Below are 21446 nucleotides of genomic sequence, written 5' to 3'. Positions count from 1 at the left end.
CCACAAACCTTTATCACAACTTGTTATAGCACTGGCCTTGACAGAATTTCAACATCGTTCAAGCAGGAGTTTGCTCTCACGTTGTTATTGGCAATTCCAGTCATTATTTACCAGAGGAGTTCAAGAGCAGCAGCAAACAGAAAGAACAGCAATTTAAATTCCAACAATGCACATCAAGTGTCATCCCGAGTGCATCCAATGCATCAGCTACAAAAAATATCTCAACGAGAGCCTCTGATATAACACATTTCAAAACCAACTTCCAAACCACCCCAAGTAATCCCCTACACATTATACAGCATACCGAGGCACACAGATTCTCACTGGAAGTAACACATGCCACTGCAATACAGTGTAAAAAAGACAACCAAGACTTACCTCCCGCTCCCTCTTGCCTGGCCCCCCAAAAAAGCCCCAGACTCGGAGCTTTTTTCTACAGGTAGAGCACAAAGGGGAAGACCTGCCTCTTGCTAGTGCATGGCTTAGCATCCAACACAGATAGATCTCACTACCTACACACAGCTACGGCCTGAAAAGAACAAATAGAATAAATAAAAAGGCACACTTTGCCAGTGGAATTGTGGCAGCAGTAGCACAGATTGGCAGAGGACTGTCCCTTTGCTCACAGTGGCAAAGCTGCCCTCGTATCAGGACAGGATCCCTCCGTCCCTGCTCGGTGCCCCGCCGCCCAAGCAGAACGAGCTGTATCAGCATGGGCAGGGTTTGCTGCTACAGCTGTCCGCACATCGGGGGAAACTGGCAGCAAGACTTGGTTGGTCAGGAATCGCAGCCCAAGCTGAATAGCTGTGCTAAACAAATTCAGTAGTAGAGCTCTGCACTTCTGGATTCTCCCCTAATATCAATAAAAGATAATAACGCTTACTGCTGCTGACACAAGAATCTAAAGAAGTAAGAGCTGTTAGCGTATTTTCTATTTCTTTGAAAGAAAATCATAAAAGCAAATGAAATCTTCCTCAGAAACTCTCAGACAAAAACCGACAGCCACTGCCTGCCCCTGTCATGAATAAATGAGGTCAAAGAAGAACTTATTACTAGTTATTTTCTTGAAAAGGTCAATTTCTCTCTTCAGTTTAACACTGTTCTTAGTACTTACATGACTACACTTATATTTAAAACTGAATAGATTTTTATCAGTAAACTGTCAAGAGAAAAACAGCATACTTAATGCAAATACAACATCACAAGTATTTACATGAGAAACAAAGACCTACCACATGAACTATCTAGCCCACACTCTTTGCAACAGAGATTAAGGCTTGTCAAGTTTAATCATGTACATAGGATCAATTTTATTTTTTTTTATAATACAAACACATCTAATGCACGTGTGATGGAAAAGCAAGAGACCCACAAAAGGCAACCAAGTAACCTGTCTGTATTTCCAGCCTGCCTGTAGACAGAAGTCGCATGTGCATCTTCCTGGCAGCATGCATTTGGCAGATGAATCCAAACAAGAAAATTGGACTTGCAAACCTGTGTCTCCTCAGCTTTCTCCACACAAAGAACACGGCCGTGTTCCTGCTCCATGATAACTATCACATGGGCAGGGAAACACACCCCAGTTCTTACCTCAAGGCCACTGATCAACATACATTATGTTTTGATGAAAAAACAACGTTATTGTTAAGACAGAACGCTAAAGGATGATGCGAGCTGGACAAAGCACATACCCCAAGCTCCATTAATAAAGACATCTGGTTTTCCTTGCTCTCACTTATTTCAATCCAGTCTGGTTTCTTCTCCCTTTAAAGACTGTTTTACTGAATCAGTAAGCTGGGACCAGCAAAACTTGTCGTGCAGCTCGAAACCTGCCCCAGGTACGGACACCTAAGGGCTAGCAACGCACCGTCTCCCTCATTACCAATTTCATCCCTTACTACCATCAGCTTTTCCAATCTACAGCCAGCAAAACTGTGAAAAGATACTACTAAAAAATTAACCCCCCCCAAAAAATTAAGAGGGTGAAAGGGTTTTATTGGGACTGGTAAGCCCTATTCTCTTTTAATTTGTTAAGTGTTATAAAGTTGGAAACCAGATCTGAACTAGCACTCTGCACTTACGGTGTCAGATCCCACAATAAACACCAACACATCTCAGAGTCACCACCATATCTGAAAGGTATTTCTGCTGCTTTTTACTCTATTTACCACAAAACAGTTACGTGTGGACTACAACAGTAACCATGGCAGAGAAGGCAGCATCCACATCCCTTGGACAGAGCAGGCTGTATCTTGTATAGTGTACAGCCTAATACAAGTTGCAGAGCACAAAGCTCTTAGAACTAATTCTGTACCACCCACTCCAAGAAACAATCAAGAAGTCATGCCTCCTCCAACTACCACTGACTTAAGATAAAAAGATTTTAACAAAGAACTTCTCTGCTTTATTTTTGCCCATCTTTACCACTTGTATTTTTTTTCCTCCATACTACATATCAGGAAGGGCAGTATGATGAGCAATCAGAAAGATGCAGACCTGAGAATTTCCACCAGATTAAATATGTATTTCTTTGCTATCGCAGGAGCGATCAGTCTGGCAACATTGCATCACATCCAGCTCATGAGGAGTCATTCTCTTTTGACGTTTAAATAGTATATGACTAAACAGCAGTTGCTAGTAAAAAGAAATGGCTGAATTAATAGATGTTAGTCGCTAATTTATATTTCCTTTCCTTTTTACCTGAATCACCCCACCACAGTATAAAAGGGAGGTGCAAACTAGTGTTTTTCTGGTGAACACGTACTGCCTTCAGTGAAGTGAGAAACGTTTAAAACTCACTAATTCTCTCCACCTAGTAGTTGTGCTTCGGTGAAACGAAGCTTAACACGCAATGTAAAAGGTATAAATTATGTTTCCAAGACAGCTTCAGGCACTGCCGTGTTTGGAATTGCTTACCGAGCAACTACGGCTCTCCAAACAAACTCCTGTGCAGAAGGGTAAAGGGCAGTGAAGGTAATTATTGGAAGGAAATCTCTCCCTAGGCCAGAAAAGAATAATTAAGCTCATGCATGTTAAATCACACAGGGGAATTTAATACTGAAGTAATCAAGTGTAAGCGATAGCAAGACCTATCTACAATTTTCTTGAAAGGAAATTAAGGCAGTGGTAATCTAAAGTGTGATTGTTTAGGCAACACAAACACAGTATCCCCCAAGTTAATTCGTGTTCTTTGTATAAATGTATACACTTCCCCTACACACACACATATATACGTCCCTCCACCCCCCGGAGAAAACATGCAGTAACCCAGTAATTAAACGAGTGTGCTGAAACCTAAAGCAGTTAAACTGCATTCTGCAAGCCCGGATCCAACATAGTTTACTTATTGCTCATTAATCTCTCCCCAGATAGCATCTTTTCAACAGTTAAAAATACTTAAAATGTGACCGAGATTTTCAACGTTTAAGATGCTTGTTGTGCTTCAACCACCATCGTGTTTTGGAAACTGCCTTCTTCAAATGACTGCAACATATGGGAACAAGTGTGACGAGCTTCTAGTCTAGCAGTTCCTCAAAAGCCTTGGGCTACTGTGAAAAAACCTAATGAAAGTCATTTGAACAACCCAAAAAGATTGTGAAGAAAAGCTGCAACAAAATCTCCTCCTTCTATGCGAGTTGCGTTATCTAGGGCAAAGAGCCTTTCTAAGGCATTAGCAATGCCTTATTGCTGGCAAGACAGCATCAGAGTAGGCTTTGCTTGCATTTTTAATTACACAAACACTTGGTTATTATTCACTGAAGCTTCTCGGATGATCTGCATATATTCTCTGAAAATAAACTATGCCCTAACTGCTTTTAAAAATACAAAGCACATACAGAGTATGCACTTTTATGCAGTTCAGGGAAATCTAAAAGAGACTATTTAGTAATGAAAGGTTAAGAAGAAAATCCCATATAAACCCATGCTTGCGAGTCTGAGCTCCAAAAGAGAAGCAAAATGTTTACAGTAGACAAACCTTAAGGCTTTCCCAATATTTTTGGAGATATGCATTGTTAAGAGATCTGCTATCGGCCTCAAAAGAAGCGTCTGCTAACACTGTTGTGCTGCAAGAACTGTTCTGCTTCCTTTACAAAACTTTTAACAACTTCATAATTGCTTGCCTCTTAACCCCTTCAGCAAATCCCTTAGATCAACTTTCCAAACTGTATCTCTACGTACCAATACGTTTCTGTGGAGGTACAGAGCTAACCCAAACAGCGTCTGCACAGCGATCCCCACCACCACACATACACCTTGCTCTGTACTACAAACATACAGGAAGGACTCCAACCCTGAAGCAACGTGTTGCTACTCTAGGGTTTCTTTCTTAAATCAGAAGTGCAGGGACTTTTGTAATATTGAAGATGGTCACATACAAAATACTCTGCATCTTTGCTGGTGATTTGTGCTGTGATTCACCTGTTGTCTTAAAATCAGAAGCCACTTTTCAACCTGGCACGGTAGTTCAAGAAGGGCACCCACAATTAAAAATGTACTTAATTAAAATGAGATGAGCAATTGTAGGCACTACAGATTTGTTGTCCTTTTTCTCCATAAGAGCAAAATGAATTCTGATTTACCATCTTTGGATTTTTGGGGGTTTTTGTTTCTGTTTTTGTTTGTTTTTTATGTGTGTGTGATCTTGGAGGTCTCTTCCAACCTAGATGATTCTGGGATAAATACCATGGAGTTGGTTTCGCCAGTACCTCAAAAGCGTGAGAAGCCAGCGGGGACTGACTGCACAGGAGCTACAGGTGGAAGTCACGTTCAACTAGCACCTGTTGAAAAGAAGTAGGCTAGAGAACAGGGATAACCCAGCAATGTCATCAATCCTCAATGCTGCAACACACAAACAGGACAGTGAAAAAAGTCATTTTAAAAAGTCATCTAGAGTTTAGTAAAGTACACATTGAGTACTTGGACATTCAACAGGTCCAGCTCCATGCAGGCAAATGCATAATCGTTTTTGTCATGACTAATATTTACTGCTCTAAAGTTGTAGAAAAAAGCTCAGACTTCTTTGAGCTGTACTGTCAACAAGTGAGGGGACTCCACTCCAGCGAGAGCAAGGTGGCTTTAGAGGACATAGCAAAATTAATACATCCACAGATGTTTGCCAATTAACGTGATGTTCTATAAAACAGCCCCAAACCAGAAAAGCAATGTGAACGTATGGCAGTACGTGTGCTTTGGGTATCAGGCTGCCAGACAGGATGGGTATGATGCTCAAGTCCCAGGCGTTCAAGTACACATCTTGTGGTCATCAGGGAGCAAAGCAAGGGAGCTAAACATTTTCTTTCAGTAGCATGAGGCACGTATGACCACCTATTCTTCACTAGCACAAGTGAAGCTCATGGAGGAAGATGATTTCATATTGCCCTGCTAAGGCAGAATTTCTTAACTTCGTGATTACTAAGCTACATGCACATTACATGCCTCGTGGTGGAAGCATTTGTTTCTGTTACATTTATTATACCAACTGAGCTTACACAGACAAAGAGCAATCTGGCACACTTGCTAAGACAACAGATCACAGGGGCTCAAACTGTACAGAGCTCCCTGCCAGCCCCACATCGCGCAGCCCAAAGGCCTCGGTGCTGCCAGACAGACCCGAGCAAGAAGCAAGCCCTGAGTGTTGTCCCCTGCCAGGGGCTTGGGTGGCAGGGAGCTGAAACAGCAGCTGTCGAATCCAAGAGACGATGGCGAAGGACAAGCTGGGTGTAGAGCAACCTGCACAGCAGCATGGCCTATGGAATCCAACTGGTCCTTTTCTAGCAAGACGGGAAACCCATTACTGAACTCAACTCGATGAAAAAATGGCATTGGGAAGGATATTTTTGATGTTCAATATTGTTATTTCCCTATTTTCTGTTCATGACGGCACTGAATGAACTGAGACCCAGTGATGCACTTTGCCTGAAGGAACTGTGGAATGTGCTTGGTTAGACAAGTCCAACAAATATCCAGGGTATTTGGATATACATGTCAACCCCATGTGCGATGGAATCTCTCCCGATGATAGTATCAGGACACAAAAATTTGTCTTATGTGAATGAAGAGACAACAGTGCAAGCAGTCCTACTCTGGGGCAGGATTTTTGATATGTTGTTGCTTAAATGATAGTCTTCTTTTTTTTTTTTTACTGGTACAATTACTCAGGAGTGTTTTTACAAAGGAAGAATTGGCCCTGCTGCACAATTGCAGAGGTTTCTGCTGAAGCAGTAAGCAACTGCTATTTATTATCCTCACAAGAGATCAAAAACCTGCATAAAAAAATAAATATCAGGATACTGCACGTTTTCTGACCTGGAAACCAGAGAGCTGTTTTTGTGGGAAACATGGTGAAAAACAGTAACAAAAAACACGTAAACAAATTAGTTGGAGTTTTTGAAAATGAGATTTCAAGGAAGAGCACGTCAATTCTAAAATAATTGACCTAGATATTCAAGAGATGTAATGCCTCCACTAAACACTCAGTGCTAGCACATTTGCCCTTGGAAGAGACATGGATTTTCTACACCTAACAAGACTCACACTAGTTCTGTAAAATATTAACAGTTTGGTCAATATTAGCACATGCATTTTCTCTCTTTTTTTTTTTTTTTCCTTCCCAAATCCAAGTGTTAAACCCACCAGCAGTAACAACTATCAGAAGGCAGAAGCCCATCCAGGTCCAAACCAGCAGCAGCTACGTTTTCAAAGCACAGCCCCATAGCATGTGAAGCTGTTCAGGATCTTATCCTTTCCTTCCCCACCGCAACCTCCATGAAGACCACTGGGGACTCCAAGGAGATGCCCAGCGAGGCCACAGCTGGGTGCGCAGTCAGTGCTCCAGATGGGCAGCCACGTGAGCAAAACCGCAACCAGGAGAGATGAACAAGGAGTCCGTAGATCATTGCCGACTGCAGCTTTGTGAAGTTCTCTTAGAGCCGCAGGCACAACTCCTGGTCCAAAGGAGGTCTCCTCTGGTTCAAAACCAATACGTTCCTCTCGCCTTCAACCATGCCTCCTGAGAAAGAAGATGGCTCTCTCAAAGCTTGTGCATGCTGGAGCTGAGCCAAGCTGGATCCACCAGCCCTGCCAAGCCGAGAAGCACGGGCAGGTCTCTGTGCAGAGGGATCAGCTGCTCTTGAGACCTGGCCCCGCACACCCAGATCTCTGCTTTCAGAGACATGGTCACGTTACTGACGTTGGCTGCCGAGATGGTTTGTTGTCCACCTGGGATTCCCTCCCCTCAGCCACACGTGGCCACGCGAGGCACGACGGCCTTGGCAGGAGCGTTTCGCGAGCTCCCCGCAAAGCTCGCGGCCAGCTTACGAGGCCGAAGCCTCCAGGCCTGTGCCCTCACAGCCCCACGTGCTGCTTGCAAAGACGGGAATGAAACATCCCATATGTTTTCTTTGTCAGTAACACGCCTATTGAAAGCACAGCCACGCGGGTCTCCCCGCTGAGACGCCGGGTCAGGCTATTCATGTGCAGCTATGCGGATGTCAGAAGGTAATGGGAGAACTCCCAAACAACAACACATTTTCACAGGACAAGGTTATAAAATACACAACTGTGCTTGCAGCATCATTAAGCTAAATTAAACAGGTTTAGGCCTCCCCTGCATACCTCAGAAATTGCACATCCATTTATGATTCATTGCTAATTGTGCACCATTCGAAAGCCCCAACACACTTTCTCAAAGATTTCAGGGTGAAGAAAAGCCCTCGTGAGACCTAGCATTCCCCCAGCACTGGCTGGGGGAGAGGAAAGAAGGAAGTACAGCACTTAAATAATCATACTTAAATAATAAAGCGCTCAACTGAGAGCTGCAAAGACAGCTGTTTGCTCTCCGAAGGCCCGATTTCTCAGGGCACTCCTCACAACGCTCTCAACAACTTAACCTCCCTTTGGGATTTCTCCTGATTTCTTCCTCAAGATTAAGAAATAGCACTTGCTCTCATGGCGAGTGTCTTTCTTCCTACCCCAATCACACCACCGCCTGTATCACTCCTGTTCCCTCCCTCCCTCCAGACCACAGAGGTGGTCTGAGGTTCCTCCTGCACCGTTAATGTAAGACTCACAGGAATTGATTTCTGTATTTTAAAGAGTTCCTCCATTTTCATTACAGTTTTCTTACTCCTGAACACAATTATCTTCAATATTTCCTCAACTTCAGGTGATAAAAAAGTCAGACTGAAAAATTGCTTAATACTCATCTTCCCTGTATCAAAACCTTCAGGCGGAGTTGTCAAAAAAATCACAGATCATTGTCTGAAGGACTTACAGGCAAAGTTATAGAGCAGAACTTTTAATTAAATGTGCAGTTATCGATAACAGAGTTGGCCAACAACAAAATCTACTGTCATACTGTGCATCACATTTCAGCAACAGACCTTCTAAGTTTCAGGAGTTACCCTGTGTTATAGCACCAAACATCTGGCTACGCTTAAGAGTGGCATCGCTTGAGAAACAAGAGAAACATTTTTCAACAGTGCGAAACGCACTGCCCTTATGTTCCACATGCTCATTGCTTTTCAGGTGTCCTTAGCCAATTGTACTCATTACATGGGAATGCAAAATACAAACAAGGAAAGCCTGTAAGGAAGTCATTTTATTTCTGCCATGCAGCGAAGATCATTTTTCATCTGACAAGATACCAAATGAAATCATCCAGACATGCTTTTTAACATGTTTACAAAAAAAGTTACAGTTGAAATTCTCTTCCCTAAGAGAATTTTACTAATTTCTAGGCACACCGTACGAGTGAACGGCCCACCTAAGAAAAATATGACTCCCCTGTAATTCAGTGAGTATGCAGAGTAAATATAAAAAGCACCTGGAAAACGAGGCTGGCAACAGTTCATCAGGTGATGTCCTTCATTTCCAAAGCCAAACATCTTTCACAGCTGTCAGACCCCGCTCCACCAGGGCACACACACAGATATCACCTGCTCAAGAGTAGCTATCTGCTTTTTTTTTTCCCCCAAACATGTTATCACATCGATTGACACTATGCATAAAGCCATCAGTTATCTGTTATGTTATGTATCTGTTATGTATTCTAATTCATCTTTTTTTTTTTTTTTTTAAAGACACCCAAACTCAAGCGCTCATTTTGAGACCGATACAGTGCTCTGTTGTTCTCTCTGAGATGTATATCAGTAACAATGTCATTTTATTGACTACGCAGAATGTGCTGTCAAATTCAGGATAAAGCTGAAACCCGGTTTGGTTCCCCCCCTCATCTCTCAGCCACTATAGTGCATTTCTGTGAGTTCTGGCCTTGCTACAGTCCTGGAACAGTTAAATTATTCAACAGTAAAACGAAACACAGACAACTATTTCAGTTATGTATTTTAAAATACATGACATAAGATTTGAAAATATTGGAAACTTCCTACTTCGGTGAAAGTCGCTGACAGCTGCGGTAACTCAGCACTTTTAAAAATAAAGTCCACTCTGCTGCCAGGTAGATCACATGCCGTTTCTGCATCATTTAATTACACTTTCCAAGCACCAACACATAAAACACTAGATGCTCTCCATTGGGACTTCACAGCTTTATTTGGGTCCCAAACTCAAATGAATCTGGACCCGATTCTGACAGAAAGGCTTTCGCACAATTTCCTAGTGAGGATGGTGCTTACACAATGATGTCGAGGTCCTCCTCTCCTCTGCCTAAGCCACTGTCCCACACCCCCTGAGCTGTTTGCTTCTGTGTTAGCAGAGGAAGTGTTCACAGCTGCACCCACGTTCCCAGAAGGGCTCTGTAGGGCAACTGCGCAGTGGGAAATAATTAAGAACCAATATCACATGTACAGAAATCTCTTTTCTGACCACAGTTTGAGAATATCTTATCAGAAAACTGCAGCAGTACTTGAAAGGCGGGTATGAAAAACTACGGAAGAGAATTTCCCTGTAGCAAAACCCTGGGTCACCACTGCCGCAGTCTTCCAGGTAGGGAGGGTGGCCGGGGAGCTCTAACATGTGGAAATGCTCTCGAAACCTCTGCTAACACAGGCTTCCTAACATTTAAATCCTCAGCCTCTGTTTACAGGTTTCTTTTGATCATTTTGATCATGTCGGGATGGCTTCTTCTCCTGTCTTATCCTCTCGTGTGTCTTCTCCGACCTTTGTCTCCTGTTTCTAGGATCGTGCAGATTTCTCCCCCAGGCTGCGTTCGACTTTGGACTTCCTCCTTGAAGAGCCCCAAAGCCAGGCCCCGACAGCACAGAGCGCAGCCTGAACCCCACTGGGATCCCGGTGGGATAGCTGCCGGCCGTGAAGTCCCACACACAGCACCGAAGCTAAAGAGCCTCATCCATTTCACTCCCTTGCTTGTTTGGGAAACACTAAGCAGGCAAATCCCAGTTGTTTGCAAATTCCCCAGCACATAAACACAGCAGCTCGTATCCGTTCCCGACACAAGGGAGATCTTTAGGAACAAGCACAAGGGTGGCAGAGAAGAGGGAAGGGAAGAGCACGACTGACGCTCAGAGACCCTCCCCGAGCCCAGCAGCTCCCACCCTCTCTAAAACGAGGTATGGGTGCTCAGCCCTTCCGAAATCTAGGCCAGTAATTTTCTCTGGGTAAATAAGAGCTTGTGTTCTGCAAAAATTGCTGGCTTAGATGTAGAATACAAAACAAATAAAGATCCTTGCGGAGGAGGTTTCTTTGGGTTTTGTTTTGTTTTTGAGTCCTTATATTACAGCTTCCATATTTTCCATCTCAAGCAGATAGTTACTAGTAAATTCCTCTCGAGAACTAGCTAATTATTTACTGGCATAAACCTGCTTACACTAAAGTCCAACCTTTTTTTTTTTCCTCCACACTGCAGACTTATCTTAGTATTTGCTCCCCCAAGTCACATTTATGAGCCTCTGCCAGTAAGCACCAAACAAGAAATGACATATTGCTGATATAAATGAGCTCAACATATCAAACACACGCCAAATACCTGACAAATTATGTGTTATGGTGGGGCATTGGGTTTTTTCAGGGAGGAAGAAAAGAGAAAGAGGGGTAGTGGCCAAACACAAAGTCTGCTGCCAACAGAGAACATAAAAAGGGCAAAAATATGCAACGGGCTTTGGAACAGCAACCTCACTTCTCTGTGCACCACTTCTCGTGCCCCGGAGCAGCCCAACGTCACGCAGATAGAGCCGGTCCCCTCGTGCCAGCTGCATGTCACCATGCCACGGCGGCAGCACCGGGACCAGAGAGGTGCCATGGCTGAAAGGTGCACACAGCCACCTCCAGCATCTCCGAGATGAGGGACAGGTAAAGCCCCTGCCAGCTTTAGGGCCGGGTTCTGTCCGCTTGCAGCAGCCAGAGAAGTGGGGCTGCATCAGCACCAGGGGTTAGTAAAGCAGGGTAACAACGTTTCTGCTGATTAACACAAATACGTGTATTAAAATGGCATGATTGTACCTTTCCTGAAGAATTATGGAAAGCATGTTTCTCAAAAGACAGAATGAGTGTTTTATTACTTGCCATCCTAGCACCAGCACACAGCGAATGCAAGCAAAGACCTAGACAGTGCAACTGTGAAACCTTCTAATTAGATAAGGCTTCTCTATCTCAGCAGGGCAGCAATTATGCTATGTTTTCCAGACTCAAGGCCGGGTCTGGACATCCTTACTTTTCACCATAACCACTCTGCGAGACACCATTCGCAGAACCTCAGCCAGGTCTTGACCATGCTTATCTGACAACAGCGGGATGCTCAATGTCCACGTGTTGGTGCCCGGTATATGAGGAGGCCACATCTCACATCCACCCACCACGTTGCATCACCATTCTACAAAAAATATAAGTACCAGAAAGAAAGACACAAAAACACTCAAGCTTTGCTGATTCCAAACAGAACTATATAATTTTGCCATTTATACATAAACACAGCAGGAAATTAACTCAAACGTGAGACAGCAGGGTATTTCTACTTAGTCTGTATACTGAAAAGGCAATCAGCTCTCTACGGTTGCTGAACCAGCCTGTGTTACAAAATGACTAAAACAGAATCCTTCTGAACTTGGACACCTTGATCGTACGGAGGTCTTGCGTAACACAGCACACAGAAAGGCTGCCAGAAGTAGGATAGATGGGTTAGGAAAAACAAAAGCCAAGAGGACTGTTCCATCCTGCAGAGGACTATCCTTTGTGGGAGAAGTGGATAAAGGAGATTTGAGGTTTTTGAGAGGCAATGGATTTGGAAGGAGGGAACACTAGAACACGGCCAGCAAAACTGGAGTGCTTTTAAAACAAAAGCAAGCAGCGATTGTGGGCTTGCTTCACAAAGGGAGGGTAGCAGAGAGCATAAACAAGTGTGCTGTTTCTAGCATTTGTGCCCAGCGTTGTGCAGAAGCGTTAAGACTGCAGGGCCACCAGGGGCTTGAAAGCACTCCCTTTGCAACTCCAGGGAAGAAAAATTAAAGCCATGGACCCTGCCACTAGGAAAATATGAGAGTAGCGGTGGGGGGAGGGAAATCCTGGTCAAGTTCATCAGAGGCACTAGAAAGAAAGTTATCTGCAATGTTTTCATATTTAAAGTGCCCAAAATATAATTGCAGGCCCTGTGAAGGGACTGCATCACCGACGGCTGTCAGGCAAGCCCCTGAAACAGCCAGGCCCGTTTAAGACATCCCTGAAGCCATTATCTAGGATTATCTGTTTTTTGTCTCCTGCAGAGCACTCACGCAAGCATCAGCCTCCCAAACCAGGGATTTCATTTCCCAGACGGGCACCCACGGGAAGCAGAAGCACCATCAGCACGCCCTGCCGTAACTTCCTTCCATTAACGTGGAAGTTTTCTAGCACGCAGGATGTGAAATGTCACAGCAAAGATGGGGAACGTAGGCACTGATTAGCGAAGCCAAACAAACACTTGGACGTTACTGCATAGGCATATCAACTTGTCAGACGACAGTTATTTTGCAACAAAGTAAAATCACAACCTTCACAAACAGCGAGCCAGGCAGCTGGTAATTAAGCGTTACATAAACACCCACCTAAATTACGCAGAGCCAAGGGCCACCTCCAGCACAAGCACCAGGCAATTACCCCGGCGGTGTCCTCCCGGCTCCCTCCCCACTCCTCCCCTCCCACCACCACCAGCCCCCTGCCACCCCCCAGGGCTCTCCTACCTCCCAGCACCACCACCGAGACGAGACGAGGTGCTGGCAGCTGGGGGCACGCTTTTGCCTTTCCTTTCCTCAGGCCCTGCCAGCGGGTCGGCCCGTCCCTCAGCGCCGCGGGGCCTGACATGGCTATCCCCATGGCCATCCCCACAGGCCTCCCTGCCCAGCACACATCCCCCCAGAGGTCTGCTGGACCTTCCACCAGCCACCGAAGGGCAGGAACATGCAATGCCGTGGTCAGCGGCTGAAGGAAACGCAGGGCGAGACCGGGAGTCCCGAGGGACACGCTGCCGAGGCCCCGAAGGAGTCGCCGCCTGGCCCTTCACTGCGGCCCCAGGAACACGGCGCTGCCTTAACAACGCGGGTGGAGGTTACGTTAAGTTATTGAAATGAACACAGGGAAATTAAAACACGAGTAGTAAAACAGAAATGCCAGCTCCCTTCCACGCTTCCCCGCTGCCTGTGAAGTCCTTGGCTGCCAGCTCGGGTTAATTGTCAGCAACAGCTCCCAGCCTCTCTCCCGGCCAAAGCCAAAAACGTAGGCATGACTTGGCCCTTGGTATCGCAGCCCATTCCCTGCAGCCCTCCTTCAGCCATCTCTGCTGCCATGGCTATAATCAAAAAAAGCCCCGTCGCAATGCAAAGGGGATTTCCTGGCGTAGCTGTGCTGCCAGGCACGGAGCACGGGGAAGCTTTCTTCTCTTCGTGTCGCTAAGACGCTTGACCGTGACACCAACGTGTCAGCTAGGGGGTGCGATTTATTTATTACTTTTTTTTTTTTTTTTTTTGCTCCACACAAGCTAATTCAGCTTCTCTGGCAAAGCTGCACGCTGCACAGCCCGAGCAGGTTCAGAAGTGAGTTTTCTATGGCCTACAAAACTGCTTTGTGCATACCCTACACCTCCAGCAGCCGTGCTGCAACAGAGGCTTATTCAAGCGCAGAAGTGCCACGAAGGCACCCATTTTTTCATGTTGTAAATGAGGAAACAAGAGCCAAGACACAAGTGGGGATCCTCCACGGTCGCAGCAGGAGATGGACACGAAGCTGCTGCTCGCTTTCAAACTGGGCCAAGCGAGGCAGACACAAACACCCCTCCCTCCATGTGTGTGTGTGTCCCCTCTCGCTTTGGCCATAAGCCGGAGCACAAGCCTTCTGGGAACCTACCTGCCCGGAAAGTAGGAAGCTACACCTGAAACTCTTTGGCAACCTTATCTGCAATGGGTGTTGGCTGTGACAACCCGCACCCATTAGCCGGCAAATGCCGTGTTGCAGGCACGCAGGGATGTACCGATCCCATTTCACGAGGCAGCCAGACGGCGCAGGAGCCGTAAAACCCAGCGCTCAAACGTGGCTTCCGCCAAATACACTCCAAGCAGCTTCTGACATGGGGGCAGCAGCCCCGCTTCGCCTGGGGGGCCACGGAAGGCAGGTTACCAGCCAGCCTGAGGCCTCCCAGCCCCGGGCTCCCTCCGTCCCCCGGCCGGGCACCCCACGGCGGCGGCTCGCAGGCGGGCTCCCGGTGCCCGCGGGCAGGAGCAGGGCCTGGTGCTCGGCCAAGCAGGGCGGGGAAACCGGGACCCCGCTCAGCGGCCGGAGCCTCCGGTGACCCGCGGGCAGATTCGGGCGCTGCCGAACAAAGGGAGCGAGGCACGGCGCGGGGAGCGGGGCCGGACCCACGGCTCCTCGCGAGCAGCCCCGCGGGTCCGGGGGCCGCCGCCCGGCCCTGCCGCGAGGCCGTGCCGCGGGACCGGCAGGGAGCCCCCCGCCCTGCCCTGCCCTCCCTCCCGGGGCCGGCCCGCGGGGGAAGCCGCGGCCTCCGCCGGCCGGCCCGCAGCACACCGCCGCCACCGGGGGTCCCCGGCCGCCTCCACCTGCCGCCGCCCCCTGCCCGGGGTTTAAAGGCGGAGGGGCCGCAGCCGCCCCCCCCCGCCCCAAGCCCCCCGCCCCCCGGCCCCACTCACAGGGCGTGCGTGAAGGCGCTGAGTCCCGGGGGCACGGCGGCCAGCCCCCTGCCGGAGCAGTCCACTCCTCGGTCCCCGTCGCAGCTGCAGGCGGCCGGGCAGGGCGGGGGGGAGGCCCCGCCGCCGGGCCCTCCGGCCGAGCTCCCCGGGCCCCATGCGACGAGGCCGAGCAGAGCGAGGAGGCACCGCATCGCCGCCCCCCCCCCCCCCCCCGCCCGCCCGCCCGCCGGGGCACGGCACGGCACGGCTCGGCCCCCCGCAAAAACGCGAGAATAATGAAAACAATAGCTAAAAAAAAAAAATTAAAAGCACGGAAACGAGCAGCGATAAATAATTTAAAAAAAAGCCCTCTCCGGCCGCCAGCCCGGTGCTGGCCGGCGCGGCGCGGCGCCCCTGGGGCTGTCTCAGCGGCGCGCCCGCCCCATGCAGCGCCGTGCCCTGCCCTGCCCTGCCCGGCCCGGCCCGGCTCAGCCCCGCAGGTAGGGCGCGGGGGCGGCCATCGCCGGCTGCCGCGGGGCGGTCCCCAGGGAGCGCGGCCGCCGAGCGGCGCGGGGCTGCGGCGGGGCTGCGGGGCTGCGGGGCGCCGCCCGCCCCTCCCGGCCCTGGGTCGCTGCGAGCCGCGGCGGCGGCGGCTGCTGCTGTGCGCCCTGCGCCGAGGTGCGTATGCTAATGAGGCGGCCGCCCCGGCGCCCCCATTGGCCCGCAGCTCGTGAATATGCAAAGCGCAGCCCCGGCGCGGCCAATGGGCGGCGGGGGGCGGGGCGCAGCGGGGGCGGGCACTGGCTCCGCGCCGTGCCCCCGCGGCCTGGACGCGACCGCGCAGCGCCGCGGAGCGACCCCGGCCCGGCCCGGCCCGGCCCGGCCCCACGGCAGCGCCCTGGAGGTCCGGTGGGGAGGTGGTGCAGGGAAACCCCTACAGCTCGCCGCAATAACGCCTCAGGGCTGAGAGAGGCTAAACCGAGTTTAGTGAGATAACGAGGGCGACGACCCAAGCCTTGGCACGGCTCAGAAACACAAGGACAATTTGAGACTTCAGAAGAACGGTTACACTGAAGAAATAAATAAATAAATAAATAAATAAATAAATAAATAAATAAATAAATAAATAAATAAATAAATAAAAAGAGATTTGCTTTGGTAAGGCCAAAGGCTTGCCCAGAAAGCGACCGTAACGACACCTTCGTCTACCTCACGAGAGAAGCTGATGCAGACAAGCAAGGCCCCCGAGGTTCACAGTTTAAAAACAGCACGTGGAGAGCGAAGGAAAGAGATACACAACTCGTATACTGAATGAAAGGAGAGGAATTTTATTTAAAAAAAAAAAAATGCTCATAATGAAACGTTACCTGTACGCGTAAATGGTATTTCAGCTTCCAAAGGCACGGGGCCTGTGGCACCCCCTGCAGCAAGGGCTGCCTGCAGGGAGTGCGAGCACTTGGCGGCCTGGCTCTGTGACCTGCCTCTTGCTGGGGTATCCCCAGAGCTACCCTCGGCCCCGTGAGCTGGGCTGTGCGTAGGAAGGAGATGGTGTACCATAAGCGCAAGATCAGCAGGCAGCGGGCAGCTCTCCTGCCAGCGGCCCCCCCTCCCTGCCCGATACCACGGTTTGGATCCGAGCGTCACCTGGCTTTTTATGTACTTGGCAGTAATTCAATAGGTTTCTGAGCTGCAGCAGGTTAACTGGCCCTTACCCGGCCTTGTGATTCCCCACAAAAATACCCTGTGCATAAGGTTGGCGCTACCTGGGCCTTTTACAGCCAGAGCCCCCTCTAGCAAAGCGGTCCATCGGTGAAAGACCACAGGTGGAAAACTTCTGCTCACCAAGCATACACTTATGTTTTTTCACTGCTGATGGAGAAGTTCAGTCACCTCTCATCACCACTGGTTTGGGTTTTTTTTTGACTCATTTTATGCCTTCATCAGGTGTCCCCCTGCTCAGACACACGCCAGAGACAGCGCTGTACCTGCTGGCAGCTGGTACCTGACCATCCTTCGCCTGGCCCTCCCCTGGACCTCCGTCCCTTCAGCAGCAACTCCTCATTCGCCCTCCTCTGGGCACAGCTTTGAAGTCCTTAGGCCCTATGGGCTTTCCCAAGGGGCTGCAAAACAAGTACATGTAGTACAAGTAATCCTTTTGATTAAGGTCTTTATTAAACAAACCTCCCTTGATAAACTTCCCATCATCATCACAGAATAACCCTAATGCTCTGGGAAGAAAAAAATAAAAAAAGCACACATTGAATCTTGTAAAGGAGCAATTACGTGCTCTGCTCTTTTTATTACCAAAACATTCGGCTGCACTAGCAAGGCAAATTATTTATTTTTAAGCCATAGGTAACAGAACATCCCCAGTGAAGTCGCAGGGGATATGCACCCCATAGATTTTGAGTTGGATTTTCTATTAGTATAAATTAACCCGATAACATTCCCAGATGCCCTCTATTGATCCAAGTCAGGCTGTGTACATGCCAAATATCTTATTTTGGCGTGTTCTCAGAAATGACTAGGTAACTGCCATAACCCTGTACCTGGAGCCTTGAAAATCCACACAAGTGTTATTTTTGTTTTGTTACAGCGAGTAATTCCTCATCGTTATCTAACAAGGCAGGATCCCTGATGCTCTTGACTCCCTCAAACGCTGCAGTGAAACAGCAGATCTGAGTTGATTCATATTTTGAAGCAGTATAAAGGATTTATTCATCTGAAGGTGTTTTAGTTTCTCTAGGACTAACTTTAAGTTGGTACCCTGAAAAGCTCTTGAGAAGGTGCCCAACCCGACAGGCTTCAGATTTCCTATAACCAGGTGTAAGGGCTAAATTTGAGCCTTATTTCAAGTAGTTTGTATTTTTGTATGGAGGAAGGGAAAGTAACTGTTCAGTAATTTTTATAATCAAATTTACTTATCAGCTATTAAAATATCTTCAAAAATTTGGGCATAAGCATACACTAGTTATTTTGGGACTATTTTCTTCTCTCTGCTAATTTTTTACTACCCTTCCCTTCCCCCCCCCCCAACAATTTACTTCCTATAATTTCCTTCTGGCTTGCAATACAGGGAAATTAAAGCTGTGTTCTGTAGCATGAGCTTAATGCAGCCACCTGCAAAACAAACCAGAAAGCTGAAAACGTCACAGAGCTATTGTTCCTCAAGAGAACATGCTGGCTTTTTGGTCACAGCAGACAGGTTGCGACGTTTCTCCTGCCAACCAGTAGCCCTAGCTCAGCAGAGCTTTATCCAAGGCCTCCCTTCAACATTTGCAGGGCAAAATCCAGACAAGTAGGTCCCTTAGGGGCCACGAGCATTTCTCCACCTCAGAGATCAGCTTTGTTTGCCAGCAGTCAAATTTTTGGAAAATATTTTTTATGATGTCGCCTCTGTCGTTAAATAGTGAGGAGGTTATATAAAAACTGAAAAAACATCTTTAAGTTTTAAAATCACCACCAGGCCTAAAAGTCAGAGGATACTTGCACTGGAGAGGGTCTGGTACAGATTCAGGATCTGACACTCATTAATGCTGATGCTTTCCAAGGGGTCTGGACACATTGCAAATATAGTTTTGGTGAAGGAGAGCAAATGGACCGGTCACTGATGCATTGCTACTCAGAATATATATCCACCGGCCATCATTGAGAGAATGACCCAAAAGCATGGCATTTATGCCAAAAATGCCAGACAGGACACGGAAATTAACGTGCAAATTTTGGGGGACACTAGGCACCAAGTGACATTATTTGTCAGTGCTTCATGGATCACAATCTTCAAAGACAAGTATCACTTCCCAGAAGTAATTGTCACGCTTTATCCTGATCTTCCTTTTTTATTTTTTATTTTTAAATTACTTAACTAGCAGCATTCTCCTTGTCTAATGAGAGTTACTTTGGACTTCTCTTTTGACTATGCCTTCACGTTCACCTAAAGCTGTCCCTGCACAGTTACCAAACTGCAGTGTGACACAGTTACTGCCGGGAGCCGCTCAGACACATTGTACACATCTCATACTTTCACAAAGCATCAGCAACACCGAATTAACTACGGAGCGCGCCTGGGACCACAAAAACAAACAAACAAACAAAAGGCTACCACAGGTGACATGGGTATTTGCATCTCAAGCTGCCTGTCTGTGCTGATAGCCAGACTCACTTTTGTATCCTTTGGAGATATTAATAAATAAATAAAAGCTCAAAATTAAGTTACAGAAGAAACTGGGGAAAAAAAAGTTTTTGTAATTGTCTACTGTGTTTTCACTTTGGTTCTCTTCAGTCACTAAACCTATGATTTCTTAGCAATAGATTGAGGCTCCTTGGAGCCAAACTATTTGTACCGTGTTTACATTGCAAAATACAATAGGATCCTGATTCAAAACCGGGACTCCGAGGTGCTACCGAAATGCAAGTAATACAATAAATCACTAACCTTTGCATTTTACTTACTGCCGCTTGGAGTAGATGAGAGCTGTGAGGACTGCTCTGCTGCTAGCCAGCCTGTCTCCAACACAGATTAGATTTCATTCGGACAATACTACTGTGCTGCTCGGGCAGAGAAGCCGAGCTGTGATTAGATAAGAACCACATGCAGGTGATTTTACTCACCTTTTGAAGTATACAGGACAAAGCCCAACACTGCTCAGGAAGACAACATTTTATTTTTTACTTTTACTTTTTAACTTTCCTTTTTATTATTAATATTTTATTTTTATTATTCTTTTTCCCTTGCAGTCCACAGATCTATTTTCTAAATAGCAAAGGAGAAATCAGAAAGAAACTTGGAAGAACTTATCATCTGTTTTAGATCATCAGACTCATGACGGACAAAAGTCCAGTAACTTCACACAAATTGGCTAACTTGGATAATCATATTTGCCTTCTGTGCTATCAAATCACATTAACAAGCCAGGAAAATAAAGTACTATTAAAATGATGGAAGAAGGGGAGGGAACTTAATTGTAAGAGGGAGGAAATTACTATTTAAACATCACAATTTCTCAACAAGACACATTTCAAAGCAGTATTTTCTAAAACTGAAGATGATCACCCAGCAATATCAGAATGTATTGATTTTACTCTGTTTTTTGCATTAACAGAAACGCTTCTACATATGAAAGATTTATCAATACATCAAGTGGCAGAACTAAACAGATACTAAGATCATAATAGGTATCTGAGGACAGCTCATTTTGAAATTAGTAGAGGAAGTTTCCCCAAGTCTTGCAACGTGCAACAATACGCCTTTCTTCTTTGAAGAGCGGGAAGAAATGATTAGCATGTGTCTAATCTGAAGGCTTTTTTGGCAAGCACGTATTAGAATACAACTCAGTTTTGTAGGCTTTTCTCCTTCATTTTTAAAGGGGGAAAGCAGAAGAGTTTTTCAAGAGGAGGCAAACTATGGACTATGGACAATTATCATGCCCGAAGTAGGTTATAGTATTTTTGCTTGGTCATTAACACAGCATTGCTAATAACCAACAGCCCTATAGTCAGAAGACGTTACACAAATGCCTTTTATATGTATATATATATATATATATATATAGAGAGAGAGAGAGAGAGAGAGAGAGAGAGGGATGGATGGATGGATGGATGGGGAAAACCATTTTTTGCTAACCCTATTAAAACAACTTTGTCTCCTGATGCCTACATTCATCAGGACACACAATTGCTTCTAAGCAACTCACACACATCTTGCATAGGAACACAGCTCTCAAATTAGCTTCTGATCAGGATTAATCAGAAGCCCAGCTGACTCCAACTCTTGGGCTTCCATGTCACTTCACCCCATTGTCTATCCACTGTGGTCACACCCTCCCTTGCACCAACACAGTTCCCTCGACCATATGCTGCACTTTTTGAGTTCGCGTAAGGCAACAGAAAAACTCAAAGAACTAAGACACAGTTCACCGGCCTCTGCTAGCTTACTGAACTGAACCGGCGCAGTATGTGGGCAGAAACCAGCGAGTGCCAGCACAAGCAAGCAAACTGAGGACGAAAAGGTGTTAGGAGTGCAGCAGGCAGGGTTCATCGGGTTAATACGTAGCCAGTCTCAGATACATACAAGTTTTACCTTTTCCAATTAGCATTGTTTTAAACTTAGATGAAAATACACAGTAGCACCAAACCCAGCACGAACCTCCATAAGAAATTATCGGGAGGGAAAAATAATTTCAGTGAAACAGCTGCTCTGTCTATTATGTGTAAAAGTTTGGTTCTGCTCAGTGGATGCACTTTTAAGAAGGCATATGTACTTTGACAAAGTACTTTTCCACCTTGTTTGGATACTGACTGCTATGGTTGACATCAGAAGTCAGGTAGAAATAGGCGTTTTACCATTTTTTCCCCAGTTGTTTTAAAGTCCAAATAGTTATG

At 46.8% G+C, this 21446-nt stretch overlaps 1 protein-coding gene across 1 annotated transcript in view; it reads right to left on the bottom strand.

The window, feature by feature from the left end:
• LGR4 (leucine rich repeat containing G protein-coupled receptor 4) overlaps window positions 1–15717 on the bottom strand; it is a 75586-nt gene extending 59869 nt beyond the window's left edge. The window contains exon 1 of the mRNA XM_066997454.1: window positions 15087–15717. Within this exon, the coding sequence (XP_066853555.1) occupies window positions 15087–15277 (191 nt within the window). The 5' untranslated portion in view covers window positions 15278–15717. The remainder of the gene's footprint in view (window positions 1–15086) is intronic.
• Window positions 15718–21446: the final 5729 nt, after the last annotated feature.

Source organism: Anser cygnoides, chromosome 5 (assembly GCF_040182565.1).
Source record: "Anser cygnoides isolate HZ-2024a breed goose chromosome 5, Taihu_goose_T2T_genome, whole genome shotgun sequence".
NCBI lineage: Eukaryota > Metazoa > Chordata > Aves > Anseriformes > Anatidae > Anser > Anser cygnoides.
The sequence above is the reverse complement of the archived record's forward strand: the minus strand, read 5'-3'. Positions and strand labels throughout refer to the sequence as shown.